General features: G+C 39.8%; 1 protein-coding gene across 3 annotated transcripts in view; it reads left to right on the top strand.

The window, feature by feature from the left end:
* Window positions 1-22,305, top strand: part of Pax3 (paired box 3) — a 90,100-nt gene extending 67,795 nt beyond the window's left edge. For all 3 annotated transcript variants that reach the window (XM_026390378.2, XM_077799540.1, XM_026390377.2), the window contains exons 6-9: window positions 2,945-3,110; window positions 4,021-4,235; window positions 21,533-21,779; window positions 22,271-22,305. In XM_026390378.2, the coding sequence (XP_026246163.1) occupies window positions 2,945-3,110; window positions 4,021-4,235; window positions 21,533-21,779; window positions 22,271-22,305 (663 nt within the window). The remainder of the gene's footprint in view (window positions 1-2,944; window positions 3,111-4,020; window positions 4,236-21,532; window positions 21,780-22,270) is intronic.
* Window positions 22,306-22,892: the final 587 nt, after the last annotated feature.

Below are 22,892 nucleotides of genomic sequence, written 5' to 3'. Positions count from 1 at the left end.
AAATATTATATTGCAAATATGAATTTTTAAATAAAAATCTTTACCTCCCACCCCTAAACTAGCTCCTGGTGGGTTTACTGAAAATCTTTTAAATTTATTTGTGTTATTAAAAAAAAAGAAAGAAAACAAATCTCAAATCCTTATACTCCTAGAATCTATCTTTTGAAGGAATTTGTAGAAAGTTCTGATATTTTTTCTTTATGATTCCAGCAATGACCTTCTTTGCTTTTAAAAATTGAGTTTTGGTCTGGCTAGAACAGTAGGTGAGATGGGTGGGGAGATCAGGCACTGCTGCCCTGTGGTAAATCTAACCTGGTTTACTTATCTAAAGGTCACAGAAGGAAGTTGGCACAGAGAGCATGGCAGCAGGCTCTGATAAGAATCCGTGTGTAGGTTTCTGAGGTCTCCATGGAGGGTCTCACCACTGGCATTGAGGATGGTAGATATATGCAGGAGCAAGTTCACTCTGTACTTTGGGGAGTTTATTTTTCCTCCCAGTCTGGCACGTAAAGCCAGAGACATGCATCGTTGGTCTAGCAAGGTGTGTGGGGCCACCTTGGCTGAGTGGAAGTGCCTCTTTTACCTTGAGGGTTTATAATATGAAGCTATGACCATAATAGGGGGTAGAGTAGGGTATACTCAAGCATGAATGTGACTCTAAAACAGTTTGTCCCAAGCTCTTCTTTGAAAGTGGATTTCTTTTCTTAACTAATTAATTTTAATTAGGTATATATGACAGCAGATGCATTTTGATTCATTGTACACAATTGCAGGACAACTTTTCATTTCTCTGGTTGTACACGATGTATCGTCACCCCATGTATGCAGTCATACCTGTACCTAGGATAATGATGTCATCTCATTTCATCATCTTTTCTGCCCCCATTCCATACCCCTCCCTCCCTTTTGCCCAAAGTTCCTCCATTATTCCCCTGCCCCGAACCCCCGTTATGGATCAGCATCCACTTATCAGAGAGAAAATTCAGCCTTTGATTTTTTGGGAAAATGGTTTTCTTACCACGATGCCTCTGGGAGTCTGGATGACAGGCACTCAGACTTGCAAAGAGAAAACAACAAAGCCAGACCCCAAAGGGCTTGCTGTTTGTAGTTCTGTTACCCCAGGTGGCAATTTATTAAGTTAAGTAAAAGCTCTGATTCAATTATGTATCAACATGGGAAATATTGATTTACCTTCTCTTCCTGTCAGAAAAATAAAGAGTATTAAATGTTAATATTTTGTGGAAGTTCAATCCACCTTTCTTACCAGTGTTGTAACCATGGCTAGAGAAGAAAAATCTTGTTTTCAGACATATTGGGTGAGTAATGGAAGTTTGAGCAAGTGCTAAATTGAGTCTTTTGCTCCAGAAGGAAGAAAAATCGTTTCCTATTCTATTTTGTAAATCATAGGACTTTAAATAATTCCAATTAAGTTGTAAAATTGTTAGCATTGTCCTAGAAGGAAATCATATTTCACTTTTTTCTTAGTCTGGTCAAGTCTTTCTACTCTGAATTGTGACCTCCATCTGGAAAGATTCCTTATGGAAATCATATCCAAACTGTAAAATGAGCTGCAATGTTGCCTCCATTCTAAAGATGTCCTGATCTTCTGTACCTTGAAACAGGGAGCTTTAGTGAGCACTTATTTTGGTCTCCTTGACTTCTCTGAGAGCTCCATGAAGACAAGGCTCAAAACCCTCAAGTGCAAGGGTCCTGCCTCACCCACTCTTATCCCTCCAACCTCAAATAAAATGCTTTGTTCATGTTAAGTTTTAATGAACTTTTTTTTTTTTTTCTTTTTGGCAGTACTGAGGTTGAACCCAAGGGTACTCTACCACTGAGCCACACTGCAAGCCTTTTTTATTTTTTGAGACAGGGTCTTGTTAAGTTGTCCAGGCTGGTCTTGAACTTGTGATCCTTCTGCCTCAGACTCCTGAGTAGCTGGGATTACAGGTGTGCACGACCACACCTAGCTTCAATGAACTTTTGATTAAAAAAGAAAAAAAAGAAGTTCTTTAATTGATAGAAACCTTCTCTTGTGGTAATCATTATGTGTGTACCTTGGAAAAATTACCCCAAGTTCTATGTTTACATTCTGCAAATAAAAATCTTGGATAAGGTCATGTAGCTCATGGAAGGCCTTATATTGCAACAGTTTGGATGTACAGTTATATTTCTTGTTGCCATTTTTGTTCTTTCTCTCCACTGATACACACACACAATACTTGGACTTTGAATCCCTGGAAGTATTTTATTATATTATATCAGCACAGTGACCAGCACAGAGTATCATAGGTGCTTTAAAACTATTGAAAGAAATGATAAATAAACTATTTAAGATGAAAAATATTTTAATTTTTGAAAACACTTAGGACTTTATTTCTATTGAGATCAGTGTAAGATTTTAAACTTTGAAAGGGATGGTCAAATGGCTCCATTTGCTTATCCTCTGGCTCAATTGATCTGATTATCTCGGAGATATGTCCATAATGACTGTGGAAATACAGAGAAAGACTGATAGGAGCATAAAACACAAGGCTTGGTGTATGGCAAGGTCAAATGTAAGGTTGTCCTGTGTGGGTCCCAGAGCTCATGAATAATACTTGCCAGAAAACCTGTGGTAAGAAGGTGGATGGGTGCTGATGGTCACAGTGGAAAGCTGGTATAGTTGCAACCCCTGCTCAGCAGTCTTCACCCTTACTTATTACAAAGATCATGGGGGCTTCTACAAGACCATGGAAGGTCCTCTATGCCCTCTGCTGACCCCTGGCCTTTCATTCTGCTTTCACCATTGACAATACTCCCAAACAACACCAAAGATGGAAGACTCTTGCATCTCTATGCCCTGTCAGTAAGGGGCCTTTAATCTGTTTTAGCATGAAAAATTCATTAAGAATGTACTATTATTTCATCAGTGAAATCCTCAAATTTTAAATTAAATCCATAGGTCTGGTTTAGCAATCGCCGTGCAAGATGGAGGAAGCAAGCTGGAGCCAATCAGCTGATGGCTTTCAACCATCTCATTCCGGGGGGATTCCCTCCCACTGCCATGCCGACCCTGCCAACATACCAGCTGTCGGAGACCTCGTACCAGCCCACAGCTATTCCACAAGGTACACAGAAAGGAAGTCACTGAGATTAGATGTAACTCCTAATCGCTCTGTCTGGTGGATGTTTTATTATACAGCAAATTCTTTCCCTAAGTTGACCTCGGTGCTGTTTGTATGTCAATTATGTGACATCAGGTTGCCTTAAAGGTTCCTGCCACATTTCAGAACCATAGTTTGTCCTAGGACATATCTGAATCTCTTTAGAGAAACTGTGTTGTAATGAAATACTATTTCAGTGTTTTAAAAGGAATAAACATGGGATTTGCTTTTTTCTTGGTTAGAATGTTACTTCTCCAATTTGTAATTACCTGAAGCCCTCCAATGGTTACTAACTGAAGTGGTAATATAGGGAAGGGAAGGGAAGCTTTGATTAATTTACTATGTGTTAGCAAATAGGTAGAAGTGAACTGGGTAATGTTGAATTGTAAGACTAAATCAATTTTGGATTAAGAATAAATATATAGCATGCCAGGTACTTGAAACTGTGCTATGATACTGATATTGAGGTAGTAGTACCTAAATATTATAGTACCTAATATAGTACCTAAATGTATCAAAAAGTACATTTTGATGGGAAATTTGAGGTTGCAGTCATGATATTGGTGAATTCTCACATTGATTAATAGTTTTCACTGAGAAAAGAGGCTTGTAGGTGTTATTAATGTGATTTCTGCATTCATATTCATATTCCAGGTGACTATATACCAGTCATACACTTGCAGATAGGCCCAAAGATAGGTGTGACTATTTGTTGAGTGATTCTGCACCTGCATGTTAGGAAATGCATTTGAAATTCACATTCCATCTGAGCCATAGTTGCTATTACTGGCTTGCTGACTTGTGAACTTTTGCACTGAACCTGTTTCGCTGGCCTTTAGAGGCGCTTTAGCACTGACAGCCTTCTTCATTTCAGCCGTGTCGGATCCCAGCAGCACGGTTCACAGACCTCAGCCGCTTCCTCCGAGCACCGTACACCAAAGCACTCTTCCTTCGAACCCGGACAGCAGCTCTGCTTACTGCCTCCCCAGCACCAGGCACGGATTTTCCAGCTATTCAGACAGCTTTGTGCCTCCGTCGGGGCCCTCCAACCCCATGAACCCCGCCATTGGCAATGGCCTTTCACCTCAGGTCAGTCCCATGGTTCTAGACAGACGATTTGCTGTATACCAGAACCAAATAGTCAATTCCCCGAGGCGGTAGAATAATGAATTACCAAATTTAAACCATAATGTATTCTTTATACAAGCCACATGATTTCAGTTTTCTAGTTTCCTTTCTCTCTACCCTTCCTCCTGCTGCATCAAAAGTTGTAACTTAGACTTAAAATCCAAGCAACTCTTAAGGTAATCGCAGAGGCTTTGTGTTTATACTGAGTTGTTAAGTCATTTGTCATGTGTCTTCTCTGTCCCAGCTCTGCTTTGGTTAAGAACCTCGCAAACAGGTTGGGTCTTTTTTGTTGTTGTTGTTTGGTTGGTTTTTGCCTCAAATGGTATTTGGTCAGCTGACAGAGTTTTGAGCAAACCTAACTCATGAGAAAACACCAAATCTCTGACAAAACAATCGGAGAGCCAGCAGACAAGTTGGGTGGAGAGAGACCCAGCTGATGCCTATGGATCCTTGGAATGAATGAGTTATAAATGCACAAATTAGGAGAATTGCTGCTCTTTGGGAATATATAAATATTTGAATGTTGTAATTGTTTTTCTAATTTGCATTGGACTATGAGCTTTTCTTGGGAGATCACATTAATAAATTGCCTTGATAGTTGCATGTCAGAGGGATGGTTAAATTTCCTACATGTGGCATCTGTCTGAGGTTGACATTATTAGCAGTTGTTTAAATACAGATCACTTGATTTTATTAGAGAACAGTTGGCCCAGGTGGCAAGGATAGCTGCCCACTAAATTTGGAGAAATGTCACAAAGGGGTTGCAATCTATAATTGCAATCGAGAATCTCTTCAGGGCTGAGAGTGAGAGTTTTAACAGCTTTATCTTTGCTCGACCTCTTTTTTTTTCCTCCTGGTGGTTAGAAAAACAGAGAGAAGCTCAGAATGACACAAATGAAAAGTGAAAAGACAATTATACTCAATTACACACTAATCACGGACTATCACCGCCGCCTAAGCACCGAGAGGGCATTCTAATAGGCAGAAAATGAGATTTTAATGGCACAAAGGGTGGCCAAAATAACGACTCATATATCTTTGCCTTCTTCGTTTTCTTCAACTCGTGGCGTGTGTGTCTTAGAGTGGAGCTCTTGGGCTCTGCACAACGGTGATAACTCTGAGCAGCTGAAAAGTTCAAAGCCGTTGGAGTTGAAAAGAATGGATAGCAAAGGCAATGAAATAAACATTTCCGCCTAAAGGCAAAAGTTCATAAATCCTTTTTTGTAACACTAAATGTAATTAAGTTTCATAGATTCCTATAGCACATCCTGGGATTAAAAAAAGAAGTATGGGGGCTTTAAACCTCAACTGCAAAATAACAACATGAAAACAACCAGAGTGCTTCCTACAGCACTCGAATGCATTTTATGTCTGAGGACTGGCATTTGTGAATGTGATTTTGCATGACAATCATGGGTTTATATTAATAGTCGTCTTTAAAGTGCCCACATGCATCACACAGAAGATTCTTTCACCGGTTAGAAGTAACACAGGAAGCAGTTATGTCTGCGATTTTTAACGTTAGTCTTTTAGGGCCATAGAAAAGCTTCTTATGAACATGATTTTGTTGAAAGTTTTCATAGATGTGAACTCTGACTCTAGCCACTTCTGTAAGGTGAGATGCAGGATTCCACTGACATTTCTTAGAACTCATTTTAGTTGATCATAAGGAAAAGAACAAGAATCTGTATTCTTGTTGGAAACAACTAGTTTCTTGTATTATATTATCTTGGATGCAATGATAAGTGTATTATATAGGTATTACGTAAGTGGTATTACTAGAACCTGAACTTCCAGCTGCTAATCCTTGACTTTAAGAAGACTGACAGAGTTCAGAGTTGGTGGTAGAGTGGAATCATTTGATGAAGCAATGGAAAATTCTACAGGTAACTTTTCCTTATTAAATCTTATATGTTACCTTAATCACTTATTACCTTGCAAATATCCAGGACATTTTGTGTTTCTACCACATATTTCTGCCTAAGAGCCTGTGTTGTCTTAGTTCTGGTAGCATTGCTAATGAGTAAAGAAAGAGATGAATAAGATGAAGTTTCTTCTTATTTCTTCAGGCAAAGTTGGAGAACAAGATAAGGAATGATTCTCTATCTCAACAAACATATTTGTAAATTAGTGATGTAGAAAAAAATGGGATTGGAACTCAGATTTCTGTAACTGTTGGAGTTTATCACTTCTCACAAATGCCTTTATGTATACTAGAGGTGCCTGTAAATATACTATTTCTTAAAAACAGTATAAAGAAAAATTGGAAGATATATATATATAGTTTATCATTTGCTTATTATAGAGAAGCATTGATTAACATGTTGGATCAGAAGATGCCAACAAAGAATTCATGTTGCAATTGTGTTTTCTCCTTTTTCTTTTCACCTCCTCTTTTTACCTGCTCCACTTCTGTCTGGTCATCAGTTATGCAAATGGTTCAACTAAGGCCCCCAAAGATCTGGCAGCCATAAGACTAATAGGGAGGGAATTGGGACTAGATTCCAGGATTCTTGGTCTAAGATCTTATCCACCATAGCACACACTCAAGTGAAGAGGAAAGGCTTTATGGAAAAACAGAGGCAGAGGGTTTTAGTCATTTTTAAAAATAATTTAGTAAACTTTAGGTTCATGTTACTTTATACTATTTTTTTGCTAAATCTTATTTCCATTAATCTCTTAACTGCTTCTAGTAATAAAAGAATTGCATGTATTGCATAAAGATGGAAACAAAATTTAAATATCCTTGGAGCAGGAAAAAAATTCTCCCAGAGAGGACACTGTTAATATTTTTGCTTATCACTTTCTAGCTTTCTGGGGTCCTTTCGGGGTGGTAGTGTATGTAATATGTCTCGCCTTTCCAGGTTTGGTACCTTCATTGTAGATCTCTTCTCTGGAAGCTCCTTGACATGTTAAAAATATTTCTGCATTTTACTTGCTGTGTTCTCTGGCATCATTGAAATTGATGTATTGTTGACCATTTGGAAATCATGAGCTGCGCTGTGTATGGATCATCATCATAGACTGGACTTTCTAGTTTTTTTTTCTGTGATGGAATTAATAGACAGCATAAAGATAGGCAGACCATTTCTCTGTATGTGTGCATGGATAATAAGTGATTTTCGTTTGGTGCCTCTCACGATGTATGTCTCCAGCAAAGAGTCTATTAAAGCTCAGAAACACTCATTTGCCAAATGGTGCTCCGTAGACATCTCCAGGCCTCTCCTCAGGGAAGGTCTCTGCTTCATGGGGGGCAAGTGGGAAACCAGGATCCAGAGTGTTCACACCTGTACAGATAGTCAGATAGTGTAGCAAGGCATTGTCCTGTACCGTGGCTGACTAAATCTCAGAATACCAAAATCAAAACAAGAAACAATGGGAAACTTTGGTCATACCCTTCCTTGAGTTGCTGAAAGTAGTACCAGGGCAACTTAATTGCTGGCAATTTTTCTTTGTTATCAAGCAATCAGCAACTATCAGGGGAGCATCCCCATTTTACTTGTGGGAAAATTGAGGCCCAGACAACACAATCATCTAAATAACAGAATGAGTTCCTGGCAGGGTTAAGCACCAAACCTATCTCCTATTTGTTACTAATTCTTCTGTGAACACAAATTACATTAAAAATTTTTTTAAAAAAGTTCCTCAAATTACATATTTTTCATTTCTGGTCTCTACCAAAGGATGCATAATGTTCTGAGAAGCTTTCTGTGGGCTCTGATACTGACATTTGAGCTGATTCTCCTGCAAACATGGTGGGAGGGCTTCACAAACGGAGGACTGGGCTTCCAGTCCCTCCAAAGCTGGATCCAAGAGGGGCTACCTGAGGAGAGATCTTCAGTGATGGTGAGGTGGGTGATTGGCTATAAAACCCCCATATTTTCTACTTTCTCAGAATAGCTGTCTGAACTACATGTTCTTTTGTTGTAGGGACAACACAGAATATGGGGAAATGGAAACCTATTTCTCCTTCATCCCCAGACAGTGTGTTTCCAGCACCTTTCAGCATGTGCAGGAGGGACAGGGAATGGTCTTGGAATATGGAGTGCCAGGAAACGCTACCATATGCTTAAGACATGAGACTAATTAACATTTGGCTCCTATTCTTCTAATTAACTTTCCTAGGCAAGAAATATGACCCACACTGCTCTCCTACCCCCAAACACACATAGCCAAACCCCCAAAACAAGACCAATGAAATTAACAAACTTTTATCATTTCACGCCCCGCCTCCACCCTCCTTCAACAAACTCCTCAGTTCCTTAGTGACAGCTTCTAGGGATTTCTTGAGTGAAAAATAGTATCAGTGGATTCCATGCTCCTGGGCAGCCTTTCTATTGTTCTGTAGTATACAAAATTGGGGCCACTTGAATTTAGGGTTCATCAACCATTGCAAATGATTCTTCAAATGTTTTGGGTTTGGTAAAACCTGAAACACATTTCTGCCAAGCACTTTTCCTCCTTAATTTTTCAAACTGTGTATTTTAGGGAAAATTTGATCCATATGGTTTTGATTCATTTACTCTTATATCGTTGACATTTTTTTTTTCCTACGGAGCCATTTGATACCCAAGAAGCTTTCTGAGCCCTTCCTACACTCATTTAAAGCCTTTTCCTTCTTAAAAAGAGGAAGTCCTGTTTGCAACCTCAGAGGCCATAAATTTTGAGTACCTCTCAATTCAGCAATACTTAAAAATACATTTGGTATAAATCTGGATTATTATGAACACATTTTATGTTTAGAGCATATGGGCAGATTTTAGTTTCTAGTTTATGAGTGAAACCAATGAAAATATAAAAAATAGGCTTAAATTACAAAAAAAGGTTTTGTTTTAGAGAACGTTTAACTGTTATTCTTTTTAACTGTTATTAATAAATCCCCATGGTAAGAGCTATGCTCAGAGGCCTCATTTGAATTTTGTCCAGGTCTTGGGTAAGATGTAATTGAATAACCAGTACACCTGTCCTATTTCATGGATAATCTAGAGGAAAGAAAAAAGTCTCATAAAGATTTGAATACCAGGCTTGAAAATGTTTGAATGTTTGCTTGCCGCTCAGCACCTCAGGAACAAAGAGTAGGCCTGCAGATCTCATCAAGTTTATTGACCATTCGTCTAAGTCTGGTTGAATCCTCACGACCGTGGGGGATTGAGATGCTCTCCCTGGAATAGACCCAGAAAGAGCAGAGAGATCTTTACTAACGAGATTGTGGTTAATGGCAGAAGACGCCAGGATCAACTTCTGTTCTAATTCACATCTTACAAAAGAAAACCTTTAACTCAACCACCCATCCAGTTGCCTTTAAAGAATAATATTAAAATTGAGATTATTAGTGTGTAATGTATGTAAATTGCATATTTGGTGTCAGCTACGCTTATTAGGCCACTTCTCCATTTCATGCATATATGTATTAGACTATCCTGGTTCCATTTCAAATTAGATTTCAGTTGCTCAGCACAGTTTCTTTTGACAAACATTTGTTAATCCTGAAACTTATTAGGGAGAAGCAGTTAAGTGTTAATATGTGTACACAAAACTCGAGACTGCTTTTGATTTTCCTTGTCGTTTTTTGGACCACAGTGTTAACGAATGATCTCAAATTCTTTAGCTGCAAGGCAAGATGATGGTTGTTTGTCCATCTAAGATGTAAGGAAGGGATGCATTCATTAAAAATGGACTATTAAAAATGGTCGCCATGGGTACTTTTCTGTTTCTATGTTTCCATGAAGGTCCTTTTCACCACCCATGCAAAAGCCTTGTCTTCTCTTGTGCTGATGATTCAGGTAAAAGCAGTAGGGTTTACCCTGGTGTTGCGGCCAGCTCCTGTTTCAAGAGAGAAATTTTTCTGACATCTTTGGGCACACATCCAGGAGCTATTTGCTGCTGGTCTTGTGGGTCAGCCATTTGTTTTGTCCATTTGACAAATCCCATGCCCTTTGCCCACCTTTTATCATTGCGAAGAACCAGACGAGCAGGTGGCTGGCCACCAACCCATTTCCCAAAGGAGGCCCTTCCTTCCCTTTACACTTTCCAGAAATTCATCTGTGGAAGAAAGAGGAGTGATTTTGATTAAAGAGATTTGTTGGGTGTCAAACAAAGCTGGGTCAGACATTCCGGACCAAAGCAGCAGCTTCTCAAAAGCTCCAGGGTCATTTTGTTTCTTTCTTAGAGCAGCTCGCGAGCTCATTACCAGGGCTTGAGGAATCTTACGCGTTCACAAAGGTTCAAGGATGTTTACAAACATAAATGAGGCTGTTCCAGCTACATCCGAAGAACCCTGGGCCCTTTGCATGTGTCCAGTCTGCCATGCTGTGCTCTTGAAACAGAGAAAACCCTTCTTGAAAAGCCTTGATTTTCCATTTGTAGAATCCACAGACTGGGATGGACCTAGTGCCTTTGGTTTGTTCTGAAGGTTGTGGTTGCTACCCTTAAGGAATATGAGGAGAGCCCCGCTTTATAAAAGTAGGCTTTGGCTGTGGCCTCCTGAGTTAGTTAGAGCTGGAGGATTCTGAGAGTAGCAGTGACTTGGACCAAATCTCCTTTTTGCAGACAGGGAGAAAGCAGCAACCAATCACTGCATCTCACATCATGCCACTGAAGAGAGCCACAAGAAAATTTTTTCCTGCTGCATTAACTGTTTTTTGTGTGTCTGTGAAGTTGATTTAAATAGAAATGGTGTCAACTTAACTCTTCTGTACATTGGGCCAATCAACTGCAATGACCCCATGGTGTTTAGGCTCATTTAAATCCCTCCAGCCATTGAGGAGAAAAAAAAATTGGAGTGTGATTGCTTAGTTTATATCTAAGCTACTAGAATAAAAAGTTTTTTTTTTTTTTTGTAGTCAGTAATATACAGAAAAGTTGTGGTAGATTCTAGGGCAAGGCCAATGGTCTGAATCAACCCTTTATATTTGGTTGGAATGCAATGTAAAGCTTTTAATTTATTACTGCATTTGCAAAATGGCAATATCTACAGAAATCTGAATACTTGCATATTTATTCAATTAGGGGCTGAATGTGTGCTTTGTACTGTGGACACAGGAGACTTGATTCAGTCATTAGTTGTGTACTATTTTTTGTTGTATTTTTTTCCCCTCTAAAGAATCTGTCTCTGCAAAACAGTCTGGGTTTCATCAGAGGTGTATATTTTTCAAAGTATAATACTTAAAAATTACTCTTGACGTTTAGCTTGAGGTCAGTAAACAAGAGTTTCTTGGATTAGTGATTCCATTGTCCCTGCTGATGATCAATGGAAAGATGGCAAACTGGGAGGCCTTTGAGATAGTGCTGTTTTAAAACTATGCAACTATGCTTTTGTTTTTAATTGGCACAGTATTTAGGGGTACAGTGTGACATTACAATACACGCAATGATCCAATCAGGGTAACTGGAGTATCTATCATCTCATGTTACATGATTTCTTTTGTTGTGAACATTCAAAATTTCTCTACCTGCTAGTTTGAAATATTTAACTAAGTCAGCCATAGTTGTCCTACTGTGCTGTGGAACATTACAAGTTATTCCTCCTATCCAGCCCTGTGTCTGTCTCCATTAACTATCCTCTCTCTATTCCTCCCTCCCAACACCCTCCCCAAGCCTCTGCTAATCCCTATTTTATTCTCTACTTCTTTGAGATCAACTTTTGAGCTCCCACATACAAGTGAGAGGTATGTTCTTTGTCTTTCTGTGCCTGACTTATTTTGCTTAATATTAGAGCCAGTGCCTTTTGTAGGATCCCAGGGTGGTATTTCTACATAGAAGTGGTTATTTCTTAGCTGTGGGATGGCTATGAAGCTAACTCTCAGGCTGAGCTAATGAAGGAGGCAAGTATTATTTAAAGAAATGACTGTTTTTTTTTTCTTACAAAATCCTAATGTCTCATTTGGGGCAGCTTACACTTAAAAAATTCAGTTAAATGATCGCATCTGTTCTGAGATTCATAAATGCCCCCTCTGGAACTGATCCTCTGTGTGACTCCTTGGGAAAAATTCCAGCGCAGGGTCTACTTGTCCTTCCCTAGCTCTTGCATGCAAAATTTCTTATTCTATTCTCTATGATGCCACATTACTGTCTTTACATCTTGTTAAGACATACCATACGTGGTACTGTATTATTATGCCTCCATTCCCAGTCCCTTTGACACTTAGCTTCAAGAGGAATAAAACTGTATTGTAATTATCTTTGAGCACCCAGAAGCCAAACTGAACCTCATAATAAAGTTTTTTTCCCCCCAAAATTGGCTTTTTGGTACAGTGGTTTGGGGAAAAAGTATTCTGAATGCACAATTAGAAGTCACAATCATATGCCTTTGGGTCCTGGTGCCTACTAAAGGCTCTGACAAGTCCTGAAGTATGGAAAACTGTTTAATTTTGTTTAACTCAGCATTCTCCAACTTGAACATGCAGCCCCTTTGTTGAATTCCACACTCTCAAGGTTTTCCTTAGATACGGCAGTTTAAACTATTTAGGTAAGGCAAATAAGGGAGAAAAGAAAGAGAATTTTCATCGGATTCGATGGCATCTGCCTGTAATCCCAGTGACTCAGGAGGCTGAGGCAGGAGGATTGCTCATTGGAGTCCAGCCTTGGCAACTTACTGAGAACCTGTCTCAAAATAAAAGAAAATAAAAAGACCTAGAAATGCAGCTCAGTGGTAAGATGCCCCTGGTTCAATCTCAGCATGATAGTGGGGAGGGGAGGGAGAGAGAAAGAAATTCTTATTTAGTGATGACTTGGCTGCGGCATGGGTGCAAGTCAAGGATCTGAAGAGAGGCTCAAGGTCAAAAGCACTGGATTCCAAGCTACCCACTAGCTCAGCTGAGTTGTTCAAGCTATCTCATCTTCTGTTTCACTTTCTTGCTAAACCTGGAAAATCTTGAAAAGAATTGTCCCATACAACTATATTGAGGAACACAAGTCCCAGCCATTTTAAGTGATTTTTGTTAAAGTAAGGATTGTATTATTGTTTATTTAAAATTATCAGGCAAACCTCTGACCAAGAAAAAAAAACCCCACAAAACCCCCAAAACAAAGCCCTTTTGCTTGTCTCCAACAAACAAAGCAAATGTGGAAACAGTGACATAGAAGGAAAGGCAGACTCTTGGTGACTAGAGGTGTTTGCAAGAATTCCACTGAGGCAGCTTAAAGACTCCAACTGATGTTCATTCAGAGGCAGTCATTTTAGTGCTAGGATAAGATAGTCCCCATAAATACAATGCTCTAAAACTGGTTATATTTGAATCACTATGATAATAATTATATGAGAATCCACTACAGTAAAAACAAGAGCTAAGGGTGAGGAGGGAGCTGGCTGGCCTACTGTTTCTAATTCTTGGTTTTATTGCAATTTAATATTGACATAAAGACATTAAAACATGCCACCCATCTTCTATAATACAAAATTCTGGATTAGAACAGGAAGAATGATACCTAGCCTCACAGACAAGAGAATCTGGAGCCCAGAGGTGCTTCCCTCTCACCAGAGAAGGACAAAGGTGGCGGAAACAACGGGTGCGATAGAAAGGTTCTGGAAATGAAGGGACGGCGTGATTTGGGGAGCACTCTCTCTCCCTTTTTTTCCTTTTTTGTGATGATGGGGATTGGACTCAGGGCCTTGTGTGTGTGAGGCAAGCACTCAAGCAGCAGAGCTATCTCCCCAGCCCTTGGGGAGCATTCTTTTATCTTGTTCCTATCTACAGGAACAGACTTCAATTTCTGCAGATCAAAGACCTACAGAACTGACTTTGCTGAGGGCCCCTATATTTCCCAACTAGGTAGAGTTGCATGTGCAAATTTAGGATTAGGAATACCAATAGGTTTTCATGTGGCAAAAGACAACAAGCAGCATTCTTGGTGCAATTGGATGTGGGGCGGAATTAAGGTAGATGGGATTTACACCCAGTTGCACAGTTGCTTCTGGTTCCCGGCAGACTGTGCTCTCAGATGTGCTCTCACATTTGGAGAGCTGCTACAGGTTTCAGGCATCTTCAATGAATGCTCATTGCACTTTCTCCAAAAGCCTGTGAAAGAGACCCCAGTGCATTTCCCATAAGACCATGTTTATTCTTAGACTTTTGCAAGACTGTCATCTACCTTCCCTGGTTAGAAATACATATATATTTTTTCCTGACATCTACTGATTGGTAGTAACCTTAAACCAGCATTATTTGGTCTTTTCAATGGTTTTTTATTTTTATTTTTTTTTCTATTTCTTAAGGATGCACCTTCCTTCCCATGAAGAGAAGGGTTGCAGGGCATTTTTTTGGGTAGCCTTCTGGTGTTTGGTAGATGGACTCTTGTGACATTGACTTTGGGCCACCATGGAAATATTTGCCCACTTTATACATGGTCTGGATGAAAGAAAAAATTTCCTTGTTGAGTTGGGAAACTATTTTCCTCCTTCAGTAGGTCAGAATGTATGCCTTCCATGCTGTTGGATTGTTGAGTGGAGAGGAATGTTTTAGGGGAAAAGGAATATAGTGTGGCCCAACATTCTCAGCTTGAGGAGGGCAGAGCTGAAGCCCTTCTTGCTAAAAGGCCACATGCATCTCTGGTTTGTGATGTTGCTTGTGAGTCTCAGCCAGAGCTGCACAGTTAACATTCAACAAGGTTCGCATCAAAGGATGATCATCAAGGTGAATCAGTTCTGCATTTCCTTAAGTGTAGGTTTAATTTATGGATAATTAGAAATTTTAAAATAGCAGCTCATTCAAGTATTGTGGGATGCCCAAGCATAGGACATGTTCCTTTCTGTATTTAGAATCCTAAGTCCCAAAGGGTCAATTCATATTGAGCAAATATGTCCTGAAGCAGTCATGAAATGAAACCAAGATATATGTTTGATTTTCCACAGTCATGTTCTCAGATGGGTTTTTGAAACAGTGATGGGTTTGAGGGTATACCCTTTAGAGGGCTACTGTGTTTGGGAGCAATTTCCTGAAAGGAGGAGAGTTAACAGCAGGTAATGTCATTCCTCCCCGAAAGAGTTTGAGACTCTGCTTAAGTGATGAATGGGGGTATCTGACCCACATCTGTTTTACATTAGCATGGAACATTGCCCTGACGTCCTTAGGAACATTTGTCAAGATTCCCTGGACAGAGCTTCTGTAAATTACATGCTGCAAATGTGTCAGGGTCAGATAAGAGGATATCATTAACTCCCCCAAGTTTACTCAGGGCTCCGTCAGTCCATCTTAATGTGCTCTGGGCCAACGATTTTTCCTTGAGCCATTTTCTTATACTTTTTCATTCATAGGAGAAAAAAAAATGTATGGTGTACCCCCAAAATTGCACATGTTCTTTTCTCATAAATCATATTAATTGTAGACATGGTCTCAAAGCACATTAAATGCAGGCATGCGTAAATGAATTAAAACATATGAGAATTTTATTATGACCATGATGGATCTAACATAGTCAAATACCCATTGTATTAACTGGGCATACTTCTTCATTTAGGTGGAATGAGCTTTTTCTTAGGGGGCTTTGTTGCGCTGATAATAGGTAGATGTGTTCATCACTTGTTAGAAGTGAACTTAGTATGTATATATATATATGTGTGTGTGTATGTATATATACACACACACATACATACGGTCAAACATCTCTTGCAAGGAATTTCTCTGCTAATTATTTGTCTAAATTTGTATTTCAGTCATCAGACCCTGAAGAATATTGCTGGGCTGGGGATGTAGCTCAGTGGTGGGGAGCACCTGCCTGATATGCGTAAGGCCCCAGGTTTGATCCTCAGTACCACAAAAACAAATACCCCAACCAAACAAAAACCCAGAAAAATAAAAGGAAATAAAAAACTAATATTGCTAAAAAATTAACTTTTTAGCTCTATTATAGATACGCTAAGAAATTGGTAAGATAAAAGTTATTTCCGTAATAGTCCAGAGAGATGAACACACATATATTCTGAGACAATTCTTACTGTACTCTTGACAAATGCAGCTGGGAAATGTATTCTGCATATGAACCACACTTGTCTGGTACTCACGCCCTTTCATCACGCATTAAACAAGCTACTTGCAAAATGTGGACTAAGGATTTAAATGGAAAACAACCACCACCACCACCACCAAGGAATGACTTGGTTGGGTGCTTTGCCTGCACTGCCGTTCTCCTTGGTTAGGTAAAGGTCAGTCCTGCCCGTTCTCTAACTCTCAGGATGGGTGAGAAGGTCACCATACAGACCTTAAGAGAAAGTTCTGCCTTCAGGCAACTTCCCTCTTACAGCTTTCAAACAGACAGGACCAAAAATCTAATTATTTTGATGCTAATCAACTGCAGGATAATTCCTAAGGCATTTGAACCTGAAGACATTTTTAGGAAAGTCTCAGCTGTTTAAATGGAGGCTTTTCAGTCCCCAAAACATAGTCAATGAAATTTAACCATCCAGTGACACCCCTATTGGCAAAAAGCACTTGTTAAACATTTGATTTTTTTGTTTGTTTGGTTGTGGGAATAAATTATATCTAAAGAAAAAAAATACATAGTAGACTTTTGAGGGAAGGGTGGAGGGCTAGAAAGCCCCTATATATCATGCAAAGCGGGTGTTTTAAAAAGAAACTGTGCTATTAAATGTTAAACCAGAAGAACATCTGCTCATTTAAGAACAAGAAAGAAAATAAAGACAGGGACCAGGAGCAAAGGGGAAAGAAGTGTCCAGAAGCACACCCTAATTTGCTAAGTCATGTTAGATTTCGGATAAACTCGGAGCACTTTCAACGGACGGCAAAACCGTAACACTTGTGCCAAGACAAATATTTTCCAGACACATCATTTTCAATGTAAATCTTAATTTGGCCCATAGTTTTTTTTATCTTTTCTATTTAATCTTACAATAGGAAAATTAATTCAAGAGAAATACGGCATGAAGCAATTGTAAAGAGTTAGTTTTTCCTGAACCATATAATCTTCCAATCAAGATATAAACAACCTATTTGGAATTCTGAAACTTGAGAATGAGTTTAAAGAGATCTTCAGAAAATGTCTCTAATAATGGTAACGACAGAGGAAACTGGCAGAAGAATTGTGAGCCGGAGAGTCCAAGGCTCTGAATTTGTTTTTCACATTCATCCTTGCAACAATTAGCTGTGTCTGGGGTAACAGTTTCAAAAACTACCTAATAGATTTTTTTTTTTTCCATATGCTTTGATTAAGAGCTGTACACAACTAAAAGTAAAAACAGCCAAAGAGTCCCCTGGTCCTTTTCTGGTGGGACACCAGAGACCTTTATTTAAAGGAAGGCTCTTTGTGTTTGCTGCATTCGTAGATCTCCTTGGCATCTCATAAGGATGTGGTCAGCCTTCAAGAGGCAGAACAGAGTATCCTTGAATTTATTTCATTTCCTTTGAAATTGTTTATGAAAACCAGGCAATTGTGCTTTCCTCCTACCCCCAAGTTTTTACAAAAACAAACAAACAGAAAAAATGCCAGCCCTGTAGGAGAAATATCTTGCTGAGGATTTGAGAGGGGATAAAGTTCACTTCACAACAAATGAAGATTTTATTTTAGGCTTTGAATAACCAGTTGCTGCAGGAAAAGCATGTATGAAAGAAATCCTGACAATATTCCTAGAAAGAAAATATGTCGGGGGTGACACTCTATAACCGTATCAGAGAGTTCGAAGAAATTAATTTACCGACTTCTTTGTGTGCAAAAAGAAATTTCCATAGCTTCCCTTGAAGCACATGAAATATGAAATAGCTTTTAAAGAAACATACATAAAAGTGTAAGGGGACCCTTCCACAGAGATTTGAGGTTTTAAATTATGTTAGGGGAAAGTAATGCATTTTTTTATTGATATATTCACTCTCTGTCCCTCAGACTTTTAACTTTTAAATGACAGATTATGAAAATGGTATATTTCTCAAGTTTTTAAAAAATTTTTTTGGTGCAAAATATTGAAGTAGTTCACATGATAGTTATTTATTAATTTCAATTTCAGACCAAATAGGGGAGGGATTAATGTCCCATTCCCTATCCTTATACAAATTTTAAGATAGTGATTGTATCAATATGTGAAAATCATAGTATAGGTAGGCATTTGTGGGAGATGTCTTGTCTCTGGGACCAAAGATGTCTGGTCCCCAGTCCTCATTCTCCCCGGCATTGGCCACTGTTGATACTGGGCGATGGGGCCAAGGGCTCTTGCTGAAGTGGGAGCCCTTGATGGGTTTTAAAGTCACTCTGCCTGGGGACTTTTGAGGAACTAACAAATATGGCCTTGAAGATAGTACTGTATCTCCACCATCCCCCAAAAGACCTATACCAAGGTCTCAAAGTTAAATTCTGCCATAAAAAGTTTTCAAAAACAGCAACTACAAAAAAGTTGCTAAATGAACATCCCTATAAGCTGATATTTTAGCCTTTAGGAAGAACTTGTTTGTTCTTTTTTAGGATGCTTCTTGTTCTTGTTTTCTCCCCATAGACGAAGTTATTGCTGCATTCAAAATTATGCAAATGAGAAGTATGTGGCAGGGGATTAAAAGAAATTTATCACAAAAATGTACATATATAGCTCATGGGAGAGTGCGCATGTTCTGAATAAAATCCTGCTCTGAGCTGTTCAGCTATAACACTACTTAGAATATTCCATTTCTTCCTTAAAGTGACATACCATGAACTGAGTTTCAAATAAGTATCTTCAGGTAGGATACTATTAATTTAAAATACATTTCTCTTTTATCTATTGCCACCAGTATTTTTCTTCTATAGACTGATGAATTCATAAGACTGCTTTTTTAAAATTTAATACAGCTTACTTACAGCAAAATATTTTCCCTTTATCATTATCTCCTTTCATTAAAAAAGACACATTTTCTGTATTCTTATTTTTTTCTGATTCTTGCTCATCAGATCAGCATACAAATATGTGCTCCTTGATTTGAAAGAAGTGTGTTTGGCACTGAACAACCTTGGTTTTAAAGACTTTAAAAATAGAGGTACCTACTCTGAGCCAAGATAATATATTTAGTATATTAATGTAGCAAGTGAAATTTATGAATTTTTCATCTGCACAATGTATAATTATCTGTATTGTTATTGAGATGAACTGGCATTAGGTTCTTCTTTTAATGACAAATAATTTAAAAAGTGGGTTTCTTATAGCTGCTAACTAAAAGATTTTCAGGCATTGAAGGAATTGGCTTAGTGTTTACACATACCCAGCATCATATAAAACTCCACTTATGGGAGTTTGTGAATTTTCCAAGTTTACACTGTAAAATTATCTGTAGAAGCTCAAGAAAGATAATGTGAGTGGAGGCAGAGGTGGTAGGTGGCGGTAGTGGTGGCGGTAGTGGTGGTGGTGGTGGTGGAGGAGGAGGAGGAGGAGGAGGAGGAAGGGGAGGAACTACAACCCACGTAGGTGGGAGAACATCCTGAAGTCATTCTTCCTGAAGCTGTGCATCCTATTGATACTTTATTGTGTGCCCTTCACTTTCCTGCAATCTCATAAAACTGTGCTTTGCTGCCAATCTCTATTTTTGAGAATATAACTACTTTTCAGACATTTCAAAAGAGCTTTTTCACCGCATATCTCAAGAAAATGTAAATCCCTGGAATATCTTTCAAAATTGGACACACTGTTGCTTTACCACACCCTCCCACCTTCCCACCTGTGTGTACATGCAATAATGCTAAGGAAATGGAGGTCAGCCTGCTAGAGGAGAAAGAGGATAACCTGCAGAAGTTGATGAATGTCCCCCCTCCCCTGGTCTCTTGGGGCTCATTGAAGATTGGTGGGTTAAAAGCTTTTGTTCAGGAAGAATTTGTTTGGCTGTAAGATTATGCAAACCTTTCCCAAAGGAAGCCACGGAATCCCAGATTTTGAATTGAGTTAGGATGCGTTTGGGATGCAAGACCCACAGCCCTGCCCCACTTGGAGCTCTTGCCCCCAGGGTTCTGCTGCCTGAATTAGCACCAGCGCCTGCAGTCAGAGCTTGGCTTTCCTTTCTGCAGGAGGGTTATGGACATGTCGTGCAGTTGTGGACCCCAGTGGTTAAATATTTTGCCATCACTGTGTTTTCTGGGGGCTCTTCACTCAGCAGATTTATTTTGCTGTTGCTTTTATGGGAAAAAAAATCACTTCCTCTTTTGTGTGGCCATTTTCCAGCTGCAAAATTAATTATCCACTTACTTCCACAACAGGAGGTGTTGCAAGGGTCAGTGAGTTTGAGTTTGGGAACACTTCATTCAGCTGACCTGAAAGGTGTTCTAACTTTAAAGAACATGTTTGCTTTTCTGGCTTGTCTTTTAACACGTCTTATATGGGCATCCTTGGTTAGAGAAGAAAGGAGTGTTTAGGTAACAAGGAGGACGTTTTGCTTGGAGAATCTTTTACCACTGGTTCACATAGCGCTGGGTGGGTCCTGAGTGTTGTGCTGGGTTGGGTGTTGAGAGGCAGCAGGCTGCACCTCTCAGAGGTCTCAGAGTGGCAGCCCAGCAACCAAGACCCTGTGGGAGGGACGAGGAATGCTCAGGAATGCTCGAGGAAGCCTCAGGGAAGCAAAGCATAGTCAAGACAAGGGGAGGATCCTTCTTGAGACAGTGTGGAAAGACACAAGTCTCAAAACACCCCTACACGAAACCCTGATTTAGATTCATGTAACTTTTTTTTTTCTTTTGCACTACTAAGGATTGAACCCAGGGCCCCGTGCAAGCTAGGCAAGTAGCCTGCCACAGAACTGTGCCCCCCAGCCCTAACTTTTTAAACTTTCATTTTTGAGGTGCTGGGGATCCAATCCAGAGCCTAACACACGCCTGGCAAGTGCTCTAAAACTGAGTGACACCCCTAACCCTCCACTTAAAAAAAATGAGCAAATGCCTATTTTAAATGATATAGGAAACCTCCAGATGGGATACATAGTCAGACATTTTTCTATAGGAACAGACATAATTTCTCCCTGTCTCTGTCCCTTCTTTTCTTTCCTTTGAAATTCCAGTCTGATTTTATCACGGGGACATAGTGTAATCTCCCCTGTCTCTCTTCCTCCTCTCCTTCCTCCTTGTCCCTTTCCCTCCCTTCTCCCTCCCCGCCCCCTTTCTCTCTGAAACTGCAATCAGATGTTATCATTGGGTATGATGTAATATCGCTGCCACTTTGAATTGAGGTCCCAGTCTTAGGAATAGCTCTTTATCAGATTTCCAAAGAAAGAAAAATAGGACGTGCGTGCGAGTGATTCTTTCAGCTCTGGGCTACTGTCTGGTGCTCCCTCCGTGCTGATGTCTTCTAACTTGACTGTCTCTTTTAGGTAATGGGACTCCTGACCAACCATGGCGGGGTACCTCATCAGCCTCAGACCGATTATGCGCTCTCCCCTCTCACTGGGGGCCTGGAACCTACCACCACGGTGTCGGCCAGCTGCAGTCAGAGACTAGACCATATGAAGAGCTTGGACAGTCTGCCAACATCTCAGTCCTATTGTCCACCCACCTATAGCACCACGGGCTACAGTATGGACCCTGTCACGGGCTACCAATATGGGCAGTACGGACAAAGTAAGCCTTGGACTTTCTAGGGGGTGATCACTCCTGGAAGGGAGATAAATTCACCTTTTGCTTAAGAAGGGGGAGTGTCAGGCATCATGAAGCCTTGCGTCCCGGTACCAATTTTGTGGCAAGACCAGCTGATTGTTCCAGTAAGGGCTCCCTTACATAATTATTTTCTTAACTGAGGCCCACAACATCTTGTGGTTATTAATTGCTGAGACATAAAACCTGATTGCCAGTAGGTAAAACATGAGGGTTGGCCCACATGAAATAACCCCTGGCATTACAAACACATGTTCTTAATGAGGTCAGCCCAAGGATCACATAGGGTATAATCCCAGGGACACAGAGTTATGTCAAACTTGTCTCAGGAATAAAAATATTAGTCTCGATCCTTTGATACCACGGTATTAAGTATGACATTGTCAGCCTGTAGCTGATACTGCCCCTTACTGTGAATTGTCCCAGCGTGACCTAAAAAGCTGCGTGTTTCCTCACAGGTGCCTTTCATTATCTCAAGCCAGATATTGCATAAACGAACTGTCCACTTGGAGCTAAAACTGGCCCTGCTTCTGGTCTCCACAGCCTAGACGTGAAGAGTCTTCTCAGAAAAAAAATAAATAAATAAAATTCATCCTTTGGGGGAGGTGGAGGCAAAGAGCAGCAATTGATTTTCTTTCTGCAAAAGTTGGTTTCAGCTTCTTTTGAACAGGATGGATGACCGCAGCGGAGAAGATAAGGACCTGGAGCTACAAAAGACTCAAGGGACATTTCAAAACAATGGCTCAACCTGACTACAAATCCAAATATCCCAACTCTTTATTGCTGATCATCAAGGAGCTCAAACATTCCATTCTGTGTGTGTCTGTGTGTTTATCTGAGACTCCTGGACTGTTTTGAGCAAGCAGAATGTTCTAGAGTCTATTCGGAGGAAACTCTCTAACACATTTTGATGTCCAAGGCTGACGCTTCGGTGACTTTAAAACTGCTCACTTATCGAAGCAGGAAAGGAGGAATCCCTGACTTGTACACACTGGAAATTAATCTAAAAATAAAGGCCACCATATTTTTAGGAAGCTAGACTAGATGTAAAGGACCTCCCCAATAATAAATTATTTGTTA

This window comes from Urocitellus parryii, chromosome 1 (assembly GCF_045843805.1).
Source record: "Urocitellus parryii isolate mUroPar1 chromosome 1, mUroPar1.hap1, whole genome shotgun sequence".
Classification (NCBI taxonomy): Eukaryota; Metazoa; Chordata; class Mammalia; order Rodentia; family Sciuridae; genus Urocitellus; species Urocitellus parryii.
Note: the sequence above shows the minus strand (reverse complement) of the source record. Positions and strands in the feature narration are given on the sequence as shown.